The 21,522-nt window shown below is 51.9% G+C and overlaps 8 protein-coding genes across 8 annotated transcripts; 4 read left to right on the plus strand and 4 right to left on the minus strand.

Moving 5' to 3' along the window:
• Positions 1-173: 173 nt before the first annotated feature.
• N7539_005871 (HD domain-containing protein) lies at positions 174-881 on the plus strand (the record flags this gene model as incomplete). Its single annotated transcript, XM_056935473.1, has 1 exon — positions 174-881. One exon carries the CDS (start codon positions 174-176, stop codon positions 879-881), a length of 708 nt encoding a protein of 235 aa, XP_056789345.1.
• Positions 882-1,275: 394 nt separating this feature from the next.
• Positions 1,276-1,933, minus strand: N7539_005872 (HIT family protein; the record flags this gene model as incomplete). Its single annotated transcript, XM_056935474.1, has 2 exons — positions 1,276-1,785; positions 1,871-1,933. 2 exons carry the CDS (start codon positions 1,931-1,933, stop codon positions 1,276-1,278), a joined length of 573 nt encoding a protein of 190 aa, XP_056789346.1.
• Positions 1,934-2,446: 513 nt separating this feature from the next.
• N7539_005873 (Mob1 family protein) lies at positions 2,447-3,960 on the minus strand (the record flags this gene model as incomplete). The annotated part of the gene is made up of 2 exons (XM_056935475.1): positions 2,447-3,661; positions 3,727-3,960. 2 exons carry the CDS (start codon positions 3,958-3,960, stop codon positions 2,447-2,449), a joined length of 1,449 nt encoding a protein of 482 aa, XP_056789347.1.
• Positions 3,961-4,321: 361 nt separating this feature from the next.
• Positions 4,322-5,838, plus strand: N7539_005874 (CobW family GTP-binding protein; the record flags this gene model as incomplete). Its single annotated transcript, XM_056935476.1, has 6 exons — positions 4,322-4,448; positions 4,508-4,591; positions 4,651-4,662; positions 4,738-4,834; positions 4,904-5,417; positions 5,479-5,838. The coding sequence occupies 6 exons, from the start codon at positions 4,322-4,324 to the stop codon at positions 5,836-5,838; spliced, it is 1,194 nt and encodes a 397-aa protein (XP_056789348.1).
• Positions 5,839-6,381: 543 nt separating this feature from the next.
• Positions 6,382-9,137, minus strand: N7539_005875 (protein kinase family protein; the record flags this gene model as incomplete). The annotated part of the gene is made up of 2 exons (XM_056935477.1): positions 6,382-8,987; positions 9,014-9,137. 2 exons carry the CDS (start codon positions 9,135-9,137, stop codon positions 6,382-6,384), a joined length of 2,730 nt encoding a protein of 909 aa, XP_056789349.1.
• Positions 9,138-11,340: 2,203 nt separating this feature from the next.
• N7539_005876 (endopeptidase La) lies at positions 11,341-14,837 on the minus strand (the record flags this gene model as incomplete). Its single annotated transcript, XM_056935478.1, has 3 exons — positions 11,341-11,505; positions 11,589-11,806; positions 11,870-14,837. 3 exons carry the CDS (start codon positions 14,835-14,837, stop codon positions 11,341-11,343), a joined length of 3,351 nt encoding a protein of 1,116 aa, XP_056789350.1.
• A 113-nt stretch (positions 14,838-14,950) lies between these two features.
• On the plus strand, positions 14,951-17,115 carry N7539_005877 (putative mitochondrial DnaJ chaperone (Mdj1); the record flags this gene model as incomplete). The annotated part of the gene is made up of 7 exons (XM_056935479.1): positions 14,951-15,047; positions 15,089-15,245; positions 15,296-15,527; positions 15,612-15,913; positions 15,958-16,591; positions 16,630-16,862; positions 16,941-17,115. 7 exons carry the CDS (start codon positions 14,951-14,953, stop codon positions 17,113-17,115), a joined length of 1,830 nt encoding a protein of 609 aa, XP_056789351.1.
• Positions 17,116-17,952: 837 nt separating this feature from the next.
• Positions 17,953-21,070, plus strand: bro1 (putative signal transduction protein BroA; the record flags this gene model as incomplete). Its single annotated transcript, XM_056935480.1, has 3 exons — positions 17,953-18,215; positions 18,285-19,872; positions 19,931-21,070. The coding sequence occupies 3 exons, from the start codon at positions 17,953-17,955 to the stop codon at positions 21,068-21,070; spliced, it is 2,991 nt and encodes a 996-aa protein (XP_056789352.1).
• Between the last annotated feature and the right edge of the window lie 452 nt (positions 21,071-21,522).

A 21,522-nucleotide genomic window follows, 5' to 3' on the forward strand; every position in this document is an offset into this window, starting at 1 on the left:
CGATAACGGGGTGTTTGCACTGTTTGTGGTTCTTATCGACGGTCCCGCATTCACCTCCGTTTGGGCGTTTGTTTCTTTAACTTCTTCCGCCGTTTCGTGGGACCCGACAGATTTGCCGGAATTTCCCTTCATTCTCCAACCTCTTGGCTTAGTCGCTGAAGCCATTGTTCGCCATGGGCTCCAACACACCTCAATGGACTCCCCAGTCCGGTAAGCTCTACCCATCTGCAAGACTCTTCAAGTCGCGCGCCGAAACGACTAATGTCTTATCTCCACCAGTGCTGTCCACAGTCCCCCACCCTCCAGAGGAGAACACGACCTCGCCCATTCCCTTCTTTCACCTCCTGGAACGACTGAAGACTACTAAGCGCGAGGGCTGGCGCCGCTTCGGTATCAATGGCGAATCTATCTCCGACCACATGTACCGCATGTCGATCATGACGATGTTTGCCCCGCCAGAGCTCGCCTCGCGACTCAACATCCCCCACTGCACGAAGATGGCGCTGATCCACGACATGGCCGAGTCCCTTGTCGGCGACATCACCCCCGTCGACAAGGACGTGACCAAGACTGAGAAGGCGCGTCGTGAGGCGGACACAATGGATTACATCACCGAGACACTCTTGGGCAAGATTCCCGGCGGTGCGCTTTCTGCGCAGGAGATTAAGCGCGTCTTCCATGAGTACGAGGACAACGTCACGCTTGAGGCTCAGTTCGTGCATGACATTGACAAGATGGAGCTTCTGCTCCAGATGGTCGAGTATGAACGAACCCACGAGGTCGATCTGAGCGAGTTCACCCGAGTCGCCAGTCGCGTGCAATTACCGGAGATTAAGGTCTGGGCTGAACAGGTCATGGCCGAACGTCCCAAGCGAGCTTGAGCCACGATTGATTACATTTGTGTGACTTTGTGAGCTCGGAAAAGTGCTACGCCGAGTCAAGGGAAAGGTTCTGTGTTGTATTTTTTGAAACGATTTCCAGCGCTTGGTTTGAGATACCATTAAGCTCAGCGAGAGGTCTCGGGTCATTGATAGAAGGTGGATCACTGATGATGTATGACTGCATGGCTTGTTATGTTACATAGAGCAAATACCCTTATTTCAAATGCTCTTGTGTTGATGGTCCCTTTTTACATAACCGACATCCCATTTCGTGAGTATCTGTCAGTCACGACGCAAGGCAGCACTGTGGACGCTCAATCGAGGTCCTGGAGCCATAGGCTGCATGCTGTACGTCCAACTTGGAGCTAAGTCTTCCCTCCGTTTGCCCTGTGCCTTAGTCGAGGGGCTCCTTGTCCATCTCTCGCCGTAGACTGTCTGCCTCAGCTTTCATTTCCTCCGCAGTACGAGGCTTTCGCTCCTCATTGTCGACCGCAGGGAACCGAGAACGACTTCTGGTAGAGGTTCGCTCATGCTCGGAGGGGCAATCTGTCTGCGCTTCGCGATATGCTTTCCCTACATCACCTTCCTCCCCGTCTAGCATATCATACACAGCATCCATGGGATCCAGATCTGCAGGTTTACGGGGTATGATGTGCGCATGGACATGTGGAACGCTCTGGCCAGCATGGACGCCGTCTTGAACTGCAATGTTGAGGCTTGCGGCTCCGTAGTACCGCTCGATCATGCGCCCGACTCGGCGTACCGTCAGGAATAAGTCGCTGGTCTCGGCTGGTGTGAGGTCGGAGACTCGTGGTACCACTCGGCGAGGTGAGATGAGGACATGACCGGGTAGAATTGGCTTTAGGTTCACTAGGGCAAAGGAATGCGCTGTTTGATGGAAGACCTGGTAGGAAGTATCATCACGGTCAGAATGAGGGTTCAACAGAGAAGCAAGATAATCTCTCCGATCAAGGGACTGAGATACTAACTTGAGGAGTCACTAAAAAGGAGCCGAAATAAATTGGCGCCGATGCGCTCCTGACCGAGGACATGATCCTCGTTGAACGTGCAGAAGCTGGATGACGCTGCGAGAAAGACGGCGGCTGGAAGCACGTTGAAACACCGGTAACGGCGGAGATCCGCCTCGGAGATAAGCGCCTTATCAGAAGCTAATCTGCGTCCGGATCTGATTATTTTGTTTAGAGAACACCAACCCAGACGACGTTTGAGCGAAATAAGTACCACCTACTAGGTATGAAATATCTTTCATACACACGTTGGTACAATTAATCTGTAGGATAAAAGCGCAGCAGATCCTTACATGTTAATTATCATTTTGTTCAAGTGTCGCTTTTCACCTGAGCGCAAATTGCATCTAGTAATCTACAGAAATGTTTATTATACAGAAAGATGGGTATCATTCGTATTAGCCATAAATGTTTGTCCTCCGCTATATTACAATATAATGATGCCATGTGTGTGGTACTGTCAAACGAATGCGCTAATGCACTACATCCTTCGTAGTGGTAGATGCTGTCTTCGTCAAAGTAGCGGCGAAAGGGCTGTTATTGCTCTTTGTCCTCTTTTACATCAGATTCATCCTGAGATTTCTCTTGCGCTTCTTCTTGGGATTCGCCAACCGGAGTGTCTTGTGTGTCCTGCGGAGTCGGAGTCTCATCCTGGGAGTCCAAAGCAGTGCTCCCCTTCTCATCGACTTCCTGGGCGACTTCTTCTGTGGCGTGTTCTTCTTCCACAGGTAACACGGACGTCTGGGGCGAAGCGGGACCAGACTCTTCGAGTTCTTCGGTATTTTGGGTATCTTCAGAATCTCTGGAATCTTCTGCCATCGCTGTCGATTCTGTGGGCTCTCCGATATCCTCGTTGGTCTCCTCATGAGATTCGGACTCGGCTTCCTCCTGCACGACTTCTTCAAGAGGCCGAGAAAGTTGTGGCGCATCTTCATTGTCCTCGGCACTTTCTGTGATCGTACTGACTCGGGAACCCATGGATGGGCTGTGCTTGTGACGGCGGGTGGTTGCCCCTGTGCCAATAGCCGGATCAAGTCCCTCCACATTTGGGCTTGAAAAGCCCTCATCGCTCTTGCGCAATATTGTCAACCGTCGGTTATCTGGAGCCACGTCATCGATACTGGACTGAACAGCGTCTGGGCCTTCCGCCTCCTGTGGAATCGTATAGTTGTCCTCTGGAATGAGAGCATACATGTCGCAAACCGTCTTGAAGAAGACGTAGAGACCGTCATGCCCCTCTACCGTCCAAAACACTTCTCGATGTTGAAACCATGCATGAGCAAAGATGCGGTAGAGACGACGAAAAATGTTGGTCAAATGTCGCATGCTCGCCTGCGGACCACCCGAGCCCTCAGCGCCTAATGTAAGTCGACTCGGGAAGTACTTGGGCGAGGTGAGAGTATTCGTAGCCCAGTCAAGTGTATGACAACAATAATCGATAGCACAGCAAGACTTGGGCGGGTCGTGAACAGCGCAGAGGTATTGCCATTCGGACGCACGCATTTCGGGGCAGGTCTGCGCCGAACAAGGTGGACTTTCCGCAAAGAATGCAATTATGAGGTTGTTCACTTTCATCGTCAGAAACCGGCAAAGCTCGTATAGCCACAGGGACCGATCGACTCCCTCCGGGGGTGTTGCAAGTTGAGTTGCGACATGGCGGGTAATAGGGACCATGGTGTCTGATCCCTCGGGCTTCGTGAAGTGATGGTAGAGTGCCTTGAGGTGTTCTTGAAGCTGGAATGGAGAGTCCAACTAGTTTCATTAGCGTCAGACTGGAAGAGAGGCATATGAGGACATTCGCGGGCGAAGAAGCGCACCTGAGACAGAGGAACCAACGGCGGACCAAATGCCATGTCGGCAGCTTTTGTGCCTGGGCGTATTCGACGTGTAGAGCCACTGTCTTCGCCCGCACAGGGACCCATTATGCTATCCGCATCTTTCCCAAATGCCTCGCCCACGGAAGGTGATTGGGGCCCAATCTGAACTTCCGTGAACGGAGGAGGGCTGGGGAGCCGTGGGGAGCTAGACGGGGAGACTCCCGCGGCAGCCATTGCGCGGCGCTGAACAAGGGGAGCTTGTGAGAGTGTGCTTGTATCGATCAGCAAATTGGATGTACGCTGTTCCAAGTGACAAGATCCCCAATGCGACAATTCTTGTCGATCAGCAAAGCGATAAAGAAGTCGCAAGCAAGCTCCGTTTGCCCCGTGTTCCACTCGGGCCAGGAGTCACGATGGGCAGATAAGGCCCAGACAATCAGCAACTGACCGCCCATACCCTAAGCCCTAATATCCGCCTTGGGACAGCAACGTCATGCGGCGTAGTTACTCACCCTGTTGCCGCGGTCGAGCAGCTCTTAAGCCTATAGACTGTGAATCAACCACAGCTGACAAGTCCCCTTGGAAATTCGCAAAAATGGCCTCGACAATAGACGACGAGGATATGCCTCCAGAGCTAGTAGATGTGACCATAATGTCGGCTGCACCGGACTCCGTGAAAGAAGAGGAATCGACTCCCCGGGTCCCCATAACTATCGTGACAGGTATCCTGCTACCTAGGGTTTAGTGATAAAGGTCATGGAACTAACTTTGGCGTACCTAGGATACTTGGGTGCCGGAAAAACCACCTTGTTGAACTATATCTTGACGGAAAAGCACGGCAAGAAGATCGCCGTCATCATGAACGGTGTGTCTTCTAAGAACTCGATGTATAAGTAAGACATATGCTAATATTACTATGAACAGAGTTCGGTGATTGTAAGAAGCGAGCTATTTTCCAGGAGGAACCAAGTCAATGATTTATAAAGAAACAGAGCTAACTCAAATTTACAGCCTCGGATATTGAAAAGCCTTTGACTGTAAATGAAGGCGGCCAAGAAGTCACTGAATGGATGGAAGTTGGAAACGGTTGCATCTGCTGCTCAGTCAAGTGAGTCGTAAATTTCAGGAGAAAATTTCCAAATTGCACCAAAACCACTTTCTGATAACGTTCAAAAAGGGACACGGGTGTCATGGCTTTGGAGTCTCTCATGGAGCGCAAAGGAACGTTTGACTACATCTTGCTTGAGACCACCGGCCTGGCAGATCCAGGCAATATCGCCCCCGTCTTCTGGATGGATGATGGCTTGGGAAGCTCCATATATCTGGATGGAATTGTCACCCTCGTCGATGCAAAGAATATTCTTCGATTACTTGACGAGCCTGCGCCAGAGGAAAAGGCAGATGCTCACAACGAAGAAGCGCACGAGCATGGCTCGGGCCCCATTCTGTCCATGGCACATATGCAGATCTCGCATGCTGATGTCATCATCGTTAACAAGGCTGATTTGGTGACCCCTGAACAAATGGATGCTGTCAGGGATCGGGTCTCGGCGATCAACAGCGTCGCCAAGATTCATGTCACAGACCATAGTCGAACGCCGCAAATTGAAGGCGTTGTTCTGGACTTGCATGCCTACGATCATCTGGACGACCTGGATTTCAGCAAGAAGGGTCACAGCCACATCGACCCGGTGGGTACCGGGAAGGAAAGATCTCTCCTTGCTCCAAGAACATGCTGACTGATTGGAACAGGCTATCTCAACCATTGCAGTCACAATTCCTCCAGTTTCAGCGGATCAAATACCGCGCGTAGACAGCTGGTTGCAATCCGTACTGTGGGAGTCAACTCTGCCTCAGCCGAGGAGCGGATCCCGAGATGGCCATCCCGTTCAGTTCGAAATTCATCGCCTAAAGGGCATTCTTCGCCTTCAGGATGGCTCGTGCAAAATCATACAGGCAGTTCGCGATGTGTTTGAGATCCGAGACTCTGAAGCCCGCAAGGATGACGATAAGCCGTCCCAAGATCAATGCAAGATAGTTTTGATTGGCCGAGGCTTAGGTCCAGTGCTGGATCCATGGAAACAAAGCCTGGAAGCTTTCATTGGCAGATAGCAGGTGAGATTAGTATGTATGCATTCGCTCCAAGGGCACAAAACAGGGGAGGATCACCTCCCGGTGCGAAATGATCCGACGAGGGCGCGCAGGGCTTGCGAAGTCAAGAACACCCGTGGAGGACTCCTACGTCGCAGGGTCGGATTGCGAACGCAAAGCTTATGCATAAACCAGTGTTTCGACAAACAGATAGAGAATAATTTATTAAATCACAGGCTCTAAGAAGATCCTCAGCCAAAAGAAAAAGGAAAGAAACGGGATGGAGAGCAAGAGTGATAACAAAACCAAGACTCAATGTGTACTTTTTAGACGCCAAGCTTACATCCGCATGCGCCCTGACTGCATATCCCTCGCTGACAAAAGAACTAAAAAAGGATACAAAACAAAAGCTGCCGATAAATACATGTGAAGAATAAGAAAGTGGGTATCGATCGCCGGGCCCCGGTTCAAGATGGTGGGGGCCGAAAAGAGTCTGAGTCGCGCAGAGAACGCTTGAAATTGCCAGTCAAAATTGAGTCGTCAGAAGGAGGAAGAAAACGTGCATTAGGAGCGAACCTTGCCATGGAAGGCTGGATTGATCGGTAGTATCGATTCCAACAAGAAGGAGTTATGGTTGCGAGATGTGACGGGCTCTGATAATTGGGCTTTGTGGGAGATGTTCGGCAGGGACTTATGTTGAGCCAGGCTGGCAGCCGGATTGATAGGCAAGCAGGATTCAGATAATGATGAGACAAACTCCTCTGAGAACGTCCTATCATCGCCAATCAGTGACTCCGTCGGCATGGAAGGGAGAGATCTGCGCTTTGCAAGATCTAGGGCAGGGTTTATGGGCAGCGCGGAGGTCAGAAGAGAGGCAACTGATTCATCATTGTGGTGGGTTTGATTCTCAAATCTGACTTGCTGTTGAGTAGGGTTCAGAGCAGCCTCTTCATACTGCATATTGGTTAGGAGGGTGTAAGGTAGCACGTCGTTGCAATTGCTTGATTCAACAGCGAATTGAGCACGATTATCGGCTGCTTCGTGGTAACTGTTCGATGGCTCGGATAACGGAAGCGTATTCAGATAGGGCAAGTGCTCCCTATTCGGCACCGAACCAGCCTCCAATACAGTCGCTGCACCTTGAATTTCTGGGTTCCGAGGTGCGTCGAGCTTCGCAAGGTCTGAATCAGCAACTGGGCTGTCGGCGCAATGCAGGGCTTCCGCAGGGCCGTCATGGTTCAAAGTGGACGCGGAGGAGTGCCGAGGCGGAAAGTCGGTGTCCTCGGTTGACTCTGTGAGCGTGAGGGTGGACCTTTTTCCTTCTTCATGACCGCTGAGAAATCTGCGTCGTGGTCGAGCTGTCGTATGCATATTGGATTGCTCGGTGGCAAGTTTGGCGGTTGAGCGTCGCGGATGCACTCCTGAGCCAAGAGAAGATAATTGAGGTACACTCATCATAGGAGCGTAAGCCGATGCATTATCGTTGGGATCAAACGAGGCCCGCGGATGACGGTACATAGAGCGTAGCAGAAGATCGGGTGGGAAGAAATGGAGAAGTTCTTTCGCCCCCAGTCGATGTCGTGGCATTGGACTGAGGCAAATGTCGACCAATCGCCGGTAATAATCTGGCACACCCACATCCTGACCGAGGACGAGGGGACGTGGCTGCCGCTCTGGCTCATCCTCTCCTGTAGCAAGAGCCCATAGGGTCATACCCAGCTGATACAGGTCAGTTTTGACACCAATGTACATGGATATGCGCTGATTGCTTTCGATCTTCGCGGCTATCTCTGGTGGCTCCCATCCGACCGGACAGCCTCGACGGTTGATGTCGATGATCTGCGCATCGTCGTTCTCATCGACAACAATGTTTGACAAGGTGAAGTCGCCTTGGACGTAGCCAGTTTCGTGGATCTCACACAGCCCTTGAACGATTTGTTTCGCCCATCTTTCTCGACGCTGAAATGGGATGTTCCCACGCTGCTCGTATAGTAAGTCAACAAGTGCGCCTTGCTCTGCATAATTGATCAGTAGACCTTTCACCACCTCCTGGTGCTCATCCACCACGATGCCTTCGACGCGGATCACATTCGGCGCGCCGTTGAGGGCATGGAGTGCGTTGATCTCATAGAGAAATTCGTCTACAGTGTCAGGACCGGGTATTTCCTTTTTGATGTAAGGTCGACCGCCGACTTGAACCTTGTAGACAAATCCGGAGAGATGGGACTCAAAGTGTAAAAGATGCTCGGGCACGCACTGAGCGCCCCTTAAATGGCGTACGCTGGCAATTGGCGGGTAAGGAATTGTTTCGTTGACATCTTCTGTGACGTGAACATGCAAGCGTCCGTCAAGTGTTTCCACCTTGAGATTTGTTACAGTATCATAGAACTGTATCTCGGCGAGCGATTCTCGAATCGACTCATAAATTTTGGCGCACTTATCGCGCTGGTATCGGAGCTCCTCCACGTCTCGCTCGAGGGAGTCGGGTGGGGCGCTATGGTAGTCCATGGATATTGTTACACGCCTCCATTTAGTCGGTGTCTCGGCGTAGGTGACGAAGAATTTCTCTCGACCCGAATTGTCTCGAAAGTGCATGCTCAAATTCAGGATCCATTTATTTTCCAGCTCCATCTCGATATCGTCGTGCGTTATCGGTGTGTCGGGCTCGTGAGCTGCTAGCTGTGCATGCGGCTCTAGTATTGACTCTCGCTCGGTTGCGATGTCCGAAGGTGCGAAGGTGACATCTTGATACGAGGGATTCTCCCATTCCTCCGCAGGCAAGTCGCTCCCATCATGAATCTCGTAGGCGAGGTCGACCGTGGAAGTGGGTGCCGGGCCGAGCCACTGGACCTCTGGTGCGGATAGTCGTGGGCCCACGGTTGGGAGTGGAGAATGAGACCTTGTTCTCTCGACGCCTAACGGATGACGGTCGGCGGATTGAGCTCGGCGATGGTCAGGCTCCAACGGGGCCAGGCGATCCCGTTGTTCTGGGAGGTGACGTTTAAATGTACTTGTTCGTGGGAGACCAACGCCGACTTTCCGGGAGATGCGCCGGGTGATATTGTCCTGCTTAGCGCGGGGGAGATCGGCAGAAGAGGCAGGATTCCGATCGAGGTGTGAAGGGTCGTTGTTGGGGGGATCAGGGAAGGAGCCGGTCTCCTTGCGGTCCTCTCAGGCGAGGCATCTCGACTTTCACGGCCCAGCCATCGTCGAAAGCCAAAGCGGTGCCACATGCTCTGTTTGTGATGAGGCCCCTTCTCGTCCAAGGGAGCATCGAGCCGCATTGGGCTAAAGGAGCTGTTGGCGAGCGAAACAGCCATTCAGCATGCGGTCGCTCAGTCGGGCGAGAAACGACTCGAACACCCTGCTGGCCGGGACGCTGATGGCCATAAGAAACCGAGGCCAGCTGCTGTGAGTGCTTGACGGTAAAATTCCCAACTCTGACTCAAACGTGAGATATGAATTAAGGTTTCGTTTTTCCACACCTCCCCTCAGGAGCGCTGCGCACAAAGCACTGCAGGGGTGGGTGCAATTCTCCTAAGCGGTCTCGCCTGTACCGTTGATTCTGATCTTCGGTGGCTTACCCCAAGAAGAGAAGATGCCTCTGGTTGCTGCCGCAGAGCTCAACGTGAATCGAAGAAATGATCTGAACGTCTGTCTCCAGTAACAGGATCGAGATCAGTGTGTGACACAACTTCGGGTTGCAATGGACGCGGAGGCTGGGGAGCTGGTCCGTGACAGGATGAGTATTAGCAAAAGGCGGTGCCCAACAATGGCGATCGACGATGGCAGAGGTCGGTGACTAGACTTCGACTTCAGAAGATCTTGATCTCGACGATTTCCTGCTCCCGTAGGTTGAGACTGAATTCAATAAGAAGGAGTATCGAAAATAAAATGTGAAACAGTCAGGAGTCGTGCAGAGGATATGCTGTCGTCCTGCAAGTCCGCGACGTCTCACTGATAAGCACACAGTCGCTTCAGGCGCACAACGCAGTCGCAAAAGGACTCTGCAGGAACTCGGTCAAATTCTGGGATTGAAGACTGGACACGCCTTCGAAGACTCAATTCAGGACTTGAAGATAATACAATGTATGTCAAAAGGGGAAATGCAAAAAAAAAGTTGACCGAATGTGATTCATCGCGCACAGATAAAATCGGGCGAGGAGATGCGTTGCGGCCTGACACCTTATGCCTGATTGGAAGGCTCGACGAAAGATTGAAGGTTGACCCTACAGATAGTTGCCCCTCGATGCAGAGGCAACTAAGCCTGATTAGAATGAAAGGTTGATGGAGATGAATGCATTGGTATAGACCGAGTAGGTGCTTCCAGAGACGATAAATTGACATCATTTGGCTCTGCGTGGAAGTGATGTTGAGCTTCATTAGCTTCTGGCCGAAAGGTCACATGGACCACAACTATTTAAGATAGCCTGGCATGATAGACCAACTAAATTCAATAGAGAAAGCAGCGTATAGTTACACTACAGACCCACAACTACTGAGCGTAAACAAGACTTTCAACGACTTCGCGCCACAATCAAATTGATTCTGCCTTCTTGCGTAACGAATGGTAGTTCGGATCATTTTGTTTAGGGGCGACTACATATACACCTCTTGATTCACCTATCAGCGATCTACCGGGCAAGCATGGCAAGTGCATACTCATGAGTCGACGTGGACCAGAGTACTGATGTATGTAGGGAGAGATTAGACTATCGAAGCACTGCAGCTACCTTTGCATGACTTTTTTTGAGAATGTCGATCCGAGTTTCAACTGCATACCATAGCGCTTGATTGAACGCCGGTTCCTACATCAATTGGAAAATAGTATTTCGGTTTCAGTCAATCCATGTAGGTCACTCAGATGACAGGTTCCGAGCAGTGCTGAAGAACATAACACTCGCTTGGTCAGCAGTGTACCCCAGACCAGCAGGACTCTTACTTAACTACCCCAGTCAATTGCGACTAAACCATTAGAAGTCGACAAGCCCGCCAATACTCATCAAGTAGTAAGATTTGGGCTGCGCTGCACTTCCCGTTCCGGTTAATGGCAGGATCCAACTGGCGGCAATGGTGAGGACTCTCCCGCGAGAGACAACCCTTACAAGCCGGAGCCTTACTTGAGCAAACTCCGAGATCCCAGGGCACCGTTCGAGTCTTCAGGTTGACGTATCGACCCAGGTTCGGCAGGTGTACGGTAGAGCAAGAGATCGCCACTTCAGGGTCTTCCAGAAGGGAGATTCATTTTCCGTCCGCGACCAGTCTTCAAGGAGAGGACCGATCATTTTTGACGTCAAGTCATATACAGGAGACAGAAAAACACTCGTCTAATCACCACAAACTCCAACCAATGCAAAAAAGGACCAGAAAGACCCCGTAGAACGCCGTCAAATAAATGTACATCGAAGGGGAGATCGTGCGAGTTACACAGGAGACAAAGATGACGACAAAGAAGAAAGCAGGATATTGTGTAGGTGCCAGGTCCGGGTGTACCCAACAAGGATCCAAGGAGTCAACAGTCCTTTACTCGTCACTTTCGCCATGTCGCTCACTCTTGCCTTGAGCAGGTTTGGAAAGGGCCTTTTGCCAAAGAGTGCGAGCAGCACCTCGGTCAAGGTCGCCAAAGAGCAGCTCGAAGACCTCCGAGTACCAGCTGACTGGGTGCCCTTCGATGCCCTCCTTGATATTCTGCAGAAACAGATACCCATTAGAAATTACCCATGACACCATACGGAGAAGACGGCGCTCCGTCAAAGGATTGCTGGACTTACCTCGGGAAGCTCGAGCCAATCGGCCATGTTGTCAGCTGGGAAAATAACCTTGGTGGCACCGGCCCGACGAGCCGCAACGGTCTTCTCTCGCAAACCACCAATGCGAAGGACCTTGCCGGTCACCGTCAACTCTCCAGTCATGGCAACGGTGGGGTCAAGAGGGTGATCCAAGGCCAAGGAAAGTAGGGCGCTAGCCATTGTGATACCCGCCGAGGGTCCTATTTGCGGATGGGGTGTCAGTACAGAACCAGAATGAGGATGAAATTGGATGAAATACGTACCGTCCTTCGGCACAGCACCCTCAGGGCAATGAAGGTGAATCTTGGCCTTTTCAAAGAAGAGGTTTTCCGAAAAGTCGCGAGCCATGACAGACTTGGCAAAGGAATAGGCGATGTGAGAAGACTCCTTCATCACATTCTGCAAGTTACCGGTGATCTCTAGGCCAGGACGAGAGTGATACTTTAGGGAATTCTCTAGAATACACTCGACGTAAAGAGCGGCTCCGCCCATGCTGGTCCAAGCGAGACCCATCGTGACACCAGGCGGGAACTTTTCGTAAAGGCGATCAGCAGTAAAGGCAGGCGGGCCAACGTAGTCCTTCAATGTGTCTTTGCCGATGCTAAGATGGACGTTCTCTGGCACTTTGAGGGCATGACGGGGGGTTTCAGCGGTCGACTTCTCCGGCTCCAGAGGAGGATCTGAAGGATCCACAGGCTCGTTCCCCTTGGTCTCCTCCAAAGCAGCCTTACCCTCGTCGGTCAAGGCGGCTTCTTCAGGGAGTGCATCCTCACCCAGGTCTTGGACAATCTTGAAGGCAGCTTTCCGATAGACCTTCTCGATTTGTTTTTTGAGGTTGCGAACTCCGCTCTCGCGGCAGTAGGATTTGATCAATTCTTCAACTGCCTCTTCTTGAAGAGTTACGTCCACATCCTTCAATCCTGACAATTCCTTAGCTGCCGGTGCGAGGTACCGTTGAGCGATAGCCATCTTTTCATCCGCAACGTAACCGGAAAGCTCGATAAGCTCCATACGATCAAGGAGAGGTCTTGGAATGGTGTCCGTGACGTTTGCCGTGCAAACGAAGAGAACCTTGGATAGGTCTACAGGAACATCCATGTAATGATCTAAGAACGAAGAATTCTGTTCGGGATCAAGCAGCTCAAGAAGAGCGGAGGATGGATCGCCTTGATGGCCTCGGCCGATTTTGTCAATCTCATCGATAAGGATCAAAGGATTTTCCGTCTGGCATTTCTTGAGGGCCTGGATAATTCGACCAGGAAGCGCTCCGACGTAGGTACGACGGTGGCCCTTGATCTCGGCCACGTCAGTCAAGCCCCCGACTGAGAAGCGGTAATATTGTCGATTGAGCGCGCGGGCAACAGATTTTCCAATGCTGGTCTTACCCACTCCAGGAGGGCCTACCAGACAGAGAATCTTGCCTTCAACGGTGCCACGAAGCTTGCCGACAGCGATGAACTCGAGAATCCGATCCTTGACATCTTTCAGACCATAGTGATCTTCATCCAGAACGCTAACAGCATGTTGAATCCCGAAATTTTCTACACTCTTCTGTCCCCATGGAATTTGGGTCAGCCAGTCAAGGTAGTTTCGAGTGACGTTATACTCCGATGCCGCGGGCTCGAGATGAGCGAGCTTATTGATCTCTTCGTCAAAGACCTTCTTCACAGCTTCTGGTAACGCCAATTTCTCTGCCTTCTGCTTGAACTTCTCCACGAGCTTCTCTCTCGCATCTTCGGTGCCGAGTTCTCGCTTGATACCCTTCAACTGTTCCGTGAGCCAATACTCGCGCTGACGCTTTTGAATCTTCTCCTCCACGTCCTTGGTGATCTTCGCCTGAAGCTGTGCGTTCATCAACTCCTTCTTGAGGACAACCAGGGCTTTAGACAGACGCTCTTCGATGTTCATCGTCTCGAGCACTTCCTGCATCTCCTGTGACTCGCCAGCAGAGACAGCGGCAGCAAAGTCTGCTAACTTCGCCGGCTCATCATTGAGATTTCCAGGGAATTGATCAGTGTAGAAGGCAGAGATTTGATCGCGGAATAGCGGATTCAGGGTGGCAATCTCCTTGCAGACGTTCACGATCTCGTTTATCACAGCACGGATGATTTTGCTCTTCTTGTCAAAAGGTTCTTCTACAAGATTTTCGACGTTGACCAAACTGACAGGATATTTGCGAAGGAAAGAAGTGGGCTCGTAGTGATCCTTGGGAGAGTTGTCGGGAATCTTCTCTTCGAAGCTCGCAACGACATCACCTTTCCTTTCGGAATCCTTATCCTTCTCGTCGACAGCAGTACCATCATTCTTGGTTTCGTTGGGAGGAAGCAGTGATGATATCTTAATGCGCCGATGAGGATACAGTATGGCGGTGATACCGCCCGCCTCGCCGCGGAGGGGGTAAGACGCCGTAACTTGTGCGAAGACTCCAGTGTCATAGACATCCTCGAGGTTCTCAATGACATCACCATCAGCGGCGTCGTCTTTGAATAAGAACGCACCGACATAAGGCTGACCCCGCTTCTTCATGTCTGCGATGGCAGCGGCGACGTTCGGATCACGGATGGTGATAGCCTTGTAGAATCCCGGATAAAGGGGGCGCTTGGCGATGGGAATCGCCATAATTTGAGGATAAACTTCTGGGACTGCAGTTGTTTGTAATGCCTTGTCGCCCGCGTTCTTCTTTCCCTTCTTGCCGCCCTCATCATTGCCATCACTGCCCCCACTACCAGCAGCGCTAGGTTTGGAGTCAGTCGAACTATTGTTTAGAGGAATGGGCGATGGCGTCTGATTGGAATCGGCTTTTCCATCGGCAATGTTGACGTCTTTCTTTGCTTCTTCCTCCAAGCTGCGCTGATCTTGTGCTTGTGCGCCAGCAGAGCGATCTTTCCGCTTCATGAAGCTAGCCGGCCCAGTCGCTTTCCCTGCATCGACTGCTTTTCTTCTAGACTCGGTGCCCCGATCTATGCTTTTGTCAATCCGTCGTGAGTCTTCATCCTTTTCCTGTTCATTATCGTCCTTTTCTTCCTCGGGAGGTGGTTTGTCTTTCCGCTGGACCGCACTTGAAGAGAAGCTGCGAGGAGTTGCAAGAGAACGAGCAGAAAAGCGGGCCGATGTCAATGCCGACCGAAAACCGACATGATAGCCGCATGAAGCAATGAAAGGCTTGCGTAGGAGAGGGCGAGATGTTTGATGGAGCGCAGCTCTCCAGGGGAGTGTCTGCCCGCGGAGCATGCTACCGGATCAGGTCGCGTGATTCGCACGACAGCAACTAAGGTCGAAACGAGGGATTGGAAACTTGTGCTTTCTGTAAGTACTAGAGACGAGGCGTCTCTGCGGCAAAAACGATGTTCGTTTCAGAAAGAAGCAAGTTCGAGGAGACTGGCGAGAGTAGTGGTTGCCTCGGGAGATATGATGAACACGAGTTCCGCGGAACACCGCTCTGTAAGCAGCTTGGGCGGCCTCTTTCATCATCAACCGGACAGCCGCGGTGCTCGAGTTTTTCCGAAGCCGAAGTGCGCGACTCCCGAGCCGCCTGGAAGCTTCTTCAGCTGGACCGGATGAGCCTCTCGCAAAAGCCGGCCCAGAGACGACCTTTGCGAATTTGTCTCTTTGTCCTCGCATCTCTGCAACACCGCTGGAGTTCGTGACAGCACTCAATACCGACTGACAGTGTGGGCAACGGATCGAAGTGTGAAATTCGAAAATTCCATGAACACATCGGCCGCTTTCCCCAAGGCCGCGGGTCTTCCCGCACGCCTGCTGCGGGCACCTTCCACCTATACGAAGCAGACCACAACCGGGCAACCGCTGTGCTCTGCCAATTCGAGCCGGGGGTTCCATACGCATGTAGCGAAACCTCCTACTCGCCGGCTACGGGCGAGTGTCAACAAGAAAAATGAATTTGTTGCGCCGTTAGCTAGAGTAAGTGAGCTACCTGCCTCTATACTTACCATTTTCGGGTCCATGATGCTATTTCAGATAGATGGCTGATCATGTTCTCGATAGGCGTTCCACACTACTGCTCCTCTCGCCGCAATTCCGGATCCTTACAAGGTTCTTGGAGTCGACAAAGGCGCCTCCGCAAGTGACATCAAGAAGGCCTATTACGGCATGGCCAAGAAGTACCACCCGGATACGAACAAGGATGCCAATGCAAAGGAGAAGTTTGCCGAGGCCCAATCCGCGTACGAACTCCTATCGGATGCCAAGAAGCGCGAAAATTATGACAGATTCGGCTCCGCAGCCTTCGACCAAAACGGCGGATTTGACCCCAATGCAGGCGGTAATCCCTTCGCTGGCGCGGGTGGGTTCGGCGGGTTTGGAGGTGGCTTTGGAGGTGGTCCGTTTGGAGGGGGTTTGCGCAGGATATCAACTTCGAGGATCTTTTCGGTGCATTTGCTGGAGGTGGCCGCCGAGGAGCCCGGGGTCGACGAAACCCTTTCCAAGAACAGATTCTCGTCGGCGAGGACATCGAGGTGCAAAACAATATCTCGTTCATGGAAGCTGCAAAGGGGACTTCTACAGAGATCAAGATCACTCCGCTCACTCAATGTGGAACCTGTAAGGGCGACGGACTGAAATCTGGGGCAAAGCGGTCCCAATGCAAGCAATGCAATGGATCTGGAACTCGTGTTCACTTCATGCAGGGCGGTTTCCAGGTTGCTGCAACGTGCGATGCCTGTGGGGGCGTTGGAATGATAGTTCCCCGCGGCTCTGAGTGTGGATCTTGTCACGGAAACGGTGTTGTTCGGGAGAGCAAGACCATCAAGGTTGACATCCCTGCTGGAGTGGAAGATGGCATGCGAATGAGAGTCAGCGGCGAGGGTGACGCGCCTCCCACAGGAACGTCTGCGGCTGCTGGCGCTCGCACTCAACGGGGTGACCTCTATGTTACCATTCGAGTTGCTCCCGACCACCGTTTCAGTCGTAACGGCTCTGACATTCTTTATACCGCCACACTTCCACTCACGACGGCCCTCCTGGGGGTGAGGTAACGATCCCGACTCTCGATAACGAAGTGAAGGTCAAAGTTGCCACCGGTACCGGCACCGGTGACCGAATTACACTGTCGGGCATGGGCATGAAGAAGCTTGGAGGCCGTGGCGGACGATTCAGCCCATCTGGTGACCTCAAAGTCGAATTCAAGGTTGCCATGCCTAAGTATTTGACAGGCAATCAACGGACTATCTTGGAAGTGCTGGCCGATGAGATGGGCGACAAGACTGCCAAACGCACTATGAATTTCAGCAAGGAAAAGTAAGTCGCCTTCTCTGTAAAGCGGCCCTTCTGATGGCCACGCCATGAAACATTTGCTAACCGTTGTTTGGTTCACAGATCGCCCTCATCGTCTGATTCCGCCGCCGACGAGCACAAGAATGAAGGATTTCTGAAATCTGTGTGGCACAAACTCACGGACAAGGCTTCTGATACCCCCAAATCCGCGAACTCCGGTACTGAAGACGCTGGCAAGGATGGTGCCAGTAACGATGACTCTAAGAAGTCTAAGTAAGAGCGCTGTTGTGGGGGTTTGAAGATGCTCGTCTACGCTCCGCTATGCTTGGCTTGTATACCATTTTGGGCCTGTAATTATATTGTCATTTTCACCGTGATCTGCCCTCTGTTATCATTCTTTGTTGTATTTCTATTCATCACCACTTCATAGCGACGGCGGCATAAAAAGGACGTTTGTGTTGTTTCCAGAGAGATGTAGTGTCCCCACGGGGCTTATATTTTTACTCCATACTCCATACTTCCATACTTCTATGCTGCTTCAAAGCTCTCAACTACCGCCCTTTTCGAACACCGTAACAAACGATCAAAAAGCAACCAATGACCGAATTCAACCGAATGACTCATCTAACCTTCCAAAACCATACAACTCTGGCTTCACGCCTTGTAAGCGCAATCATAGCATCTGGTTGGCTGGCGCTCGCCCACGCCATCACAACCCAACACGGTCGCTGCCGCTGGTCTTCCGCTGAACGTCACATTACTTTCTCCCTCACCTCCGAAACTCATCTCGAAAACACCTAGCTCTTTTCACCATATTCCGAGAATCAATTCATCGCACTTTCCCTTCGGAATCGCCGTGCCTCTATTGCGACTTCATATTTTGAGCAATCTCATCGCGTCTGCAGGCGAGCCATCTGCATCGACGTCATTGAAGCTACGAGGGATAGTCTTGAGGCCCCGACATCCCGCCCGTCTTTTACCCCACACAGCCTTGATCCCGCTCCCCTCAGGAGCTCTGCGACTGTGGGTTCCGCTCCCTCGTGCCTCATCCGTTCTCATTGCTGCTTGGGAATCCTGGGTAGTGCCCGGTCGCTGCACAATGTCTCAATCGCCGATGCTATCCTGCCCTTTGAAGCAGACAAACGAGATTGATTGGGTCCAGCCCCTCAAGGATTACATTCGGCAGACGTATGGCGAGGACCCAGAGCGCTACAATACAGAATGCGCGACGCTGAACCGGCTGAGGCAGGATATGAGAGGCGCTGGCAAAGATAGTGCTACGGGGCGCGATTTGCTCTATCGATACTATGGTCAGCTGGAATTGTTGGATCTGCGCTTTCCCGTGGACGAGAATCATATCAAGATCTCTTTTACCTGGTAAGCTGACGCTACCGGACTAACATCCTCCCAGAGGGGATCTTTGCTGACGAGTATGATCTTCTACAGGTACGATGCATTCACTCACAAGCCCACTTCTCAGTACTCCTTAGCCTACGAGAAAGCGTCCATCATTTTCAACATCTCCGCTGTTTTGTCCTGCCATGCCGCGAACCAGAACCGCGCAGAAGACCTGGGCGTTAAGACAGCCTACCATTCCTTCCAAGCTTCTGCCGGGATGTTCACCTACATCAATGAGAATTTTCTGCATGCACCCTCGACCGACTTGAACCGCGACACAGTCAAAACGTTGATCCACGTCACGCTCGCTCAAGCGCAGGAGGTGTTCCTGGAGAAACAGGTCCAAGACAAGAAGAAGTCAGGGTTTCTCGCCAAGCTGGCCAGCCAGTCTGCCTACCTCTACTCACAAGCGGTTGAGACCATGCAGGAAGTCGTGGCGAAGAGCATCTTTGACAAAGTATGGTCGGTAATGGTGCAGACCAAGGCGGCGCATTTGAGCTCAATCGCTTCGTTTTTCCAAGCCATCGCCGACAGTGAAGGAGACTCTCACGGCGTAGCCATTGCCCGATTGCAGATGGCTGAAAAACAGGCCACAACGGCACTTACCTGGGCCAAGTCCTTCCCAACCTCGGCCTCTACCACGTCCAATTTGCCGGCAGAAGCAGGAAGTAATCTTGTGGAACTTACCAAGCACCAGCTTGCAAACGTACAATCTTTGCTAGCTTCAATGATCAAGGACAATGATTTCATCTATCATCAACCTGTTCCGAATGAGGCTGGCCTCACCGCAGTCCCTAAGCTGGCAGCGGCGAAAGCCATCCCGGTCAGCGAGCTGTATCAGGGTCAGGATATTCAGCGCATCATCGGACCTGACATCTTCCAGAAACTTGTGCCTATTTCGGTTACTGAAACAGCGAGCCTCTACGACGAAGAGAAAGCCAAGCTGATTCGCGCTGAGACCGAGAAGGTAGACACTGCGGACGGCGAGATGGCCGCCAGTCTGGATTATCTGAAACTTCCTGGGAGCTTGAACATCCTGAAAGGAGGGATGGACCAGGAGATGACGGTTGACGAAGAGTTCCGTCGATGGTGCTCCGAGTTGGCTGGGCACCGGCCTTTTCAACGTGCGCTGGAAGAGCTACAGGAGCGGAAGAATGAGGTGCAGGCCCAGCTTGATCATTGCTCGAAACAGCTAGACTTGGAGGAGAGTGTCTGCGAGAAAATGCGCTCCAAACATGGCGCTGACTGGAGCCAACAGCCCAGCAGCCGCCTGAACACAACTCTGCGTGGCGACGTTCGTACATATCGAGATACCATCACCGAGGCCAGCGCCAGCGATACGCAGCTTTTTGCGACCCTACGACAATATGAAGCAGACTTTGATCAAATGCGATCGGCGGGGGAAACCGACGAGGCCGACATTTTGTATCAAAAGGCGTTAATTAAGGTGGGATCTAAGCATAACAAGGGCAAGAATGGTGCGGCCAGTCCAGCAGAAGGCAGTCTTTTAGATGATGTGTACGATGAGGGTAGTGCATCTGTCGCCGAGCAGATCGCGAAGGTGGAAGCAATCCTGAACAAGTTGAATCTTGTCAAGCAAGATCGAGCGACAACCTTGAAAGATCTGAAGGAAAAGGTTTGCAATCTTTCTTCTTCTACAGCCTTTATCAACCGTGGCTAATTATGTCGTGCAGGTCCGCAACGACGACATCTCAAACGTGCTCATTCTGAATAAAAAGACTATTGCCGGCCAGGAGAACCAGTTGTTTGAGACCGAGCTTGAGAAATTCCGGCCTCATCAAACCCGGCTTCTGCAGGCGAATCACAGACAATCATCGTTAATGAAGGAGCTAACCAAGGTCTACGCTGCTTTACTGCAAGACAAACGGGTTCAGGCGGAACAGTCGAAGTATGAGTCGATTTCGAAACAACGGAGCTCCGTCATGACTCGTTACAAGAAGGTGTATGAAGCATTCAATAGCCTTTCTTCCGGTATCTCTCAGGCCAAGACTTTCTACAAAGACATGGCGGAAAATGTGGAAAGTCTGCAAAAGAATGTCGAATCGTTCATTAGCAATCGACGATCAGAAGGTGCACAACTTTTGAGCCAGATTGAACGCGATAAAGCAAGCGGGGCAGGCGAGCAAGAGGATCGGGAGCGAGAGAAGCTTCGCCTACTGATGGAGCGGCTATCGACAGATCCCAAAGGACAAGCAACATCTCCATCCGCCGGGTCTGCCATGGCTCCTCCAGCCAAGGTGAAAAGCCCTCCACCACCGGTACAGACGCCGTCATACTCAATGACGGGGCCTTCACCTCAAATGTCACCACGTTATCCCCCAAACATGCCGGGCGCGCCACAGCACGGAGCGCCTCATTCACAGTCTCCAGCGGTCTACGGGCAATATGGGACCGGAGCTTCAGGGTATGGCTCTTCTCAGCATTTCCAACAAGGTGCCGCGGCTCCTCTTTCCGATGGATACAATCCCATGGCATACCCGTATCAGACTCCTGTGTCTCCGCCTCCGAACCAGCAATACTTCTCTCACACGCCGGCCCCATACAGTGGCTACCCAAGCACAAGTCCTGCCCCTTCAGCTGCTGCTGTGACCCCAAACTACATGACTCCGCAAGGATATGTTCCGCCTCCCCCTCCTCCTCGGCCACAACAGACCAGCTACCCACCTTCATCTGGCGGCGCATACCCATCTGGTCCTGGAGGATATGCGCAGGCCAGAGCATACCCGCACCACAAGACGCCGTCTCAATCGCAGCCGCCACCACCACCTCAAAACCCTGGCGACCCGTGGGCTGGCCTCAATGCATGGAAATGAAACAAACGATAGAGTCTAAGGGGGGACAGCGGGGTCTATAAATTGACGCATCGATTTGTCAAGCTTGGTTTATTTAAATGCTTTCTGTCCACCATTCTTGTCTGCTTCTGTGTCGTACTACAGTAGTGCATACTTTCCTGAAGCTATCTTTTAAGTTGCCGGTCCTGCCAGATCTAAATTATTATGAATTGCGATGGTGCATACCTCACCGTTTAACTCTCGCCAAAGGAGTAATCACGACCGACATATAGTATGGTGGAATATCACGAGAGCCCTGTCGTGAATGGGAATAGGGAGCTGAAGATTTTTACACATTCATATAACCCGATGGCGCTCAATCTTGTGATCCCCGATGTTGTAGCCAAGTTATCTGACCTGGACAAAAACTGTTCCTCATACGTACTTCGTCACGTCGGTGTAGCATATGACGTGTGACAAGTGGCTGGACGGTG

This window comes from Penicillium diatomitis, assembly GCF_028827545.1.
Source record: "Penicillium diatomitis strain IBT 30728 chromosome Unknown utg000006l_segment0_segment0, whole genome shotgun sequence".
Classification (NCBI taxonomy): domain Eukaryota; kingdom Fungi; phylum Ascomycota; class Eurotiomycetes; order Eurotiales; family Aspergillaceae; genus Penicillium; species Penicillium diatomitis.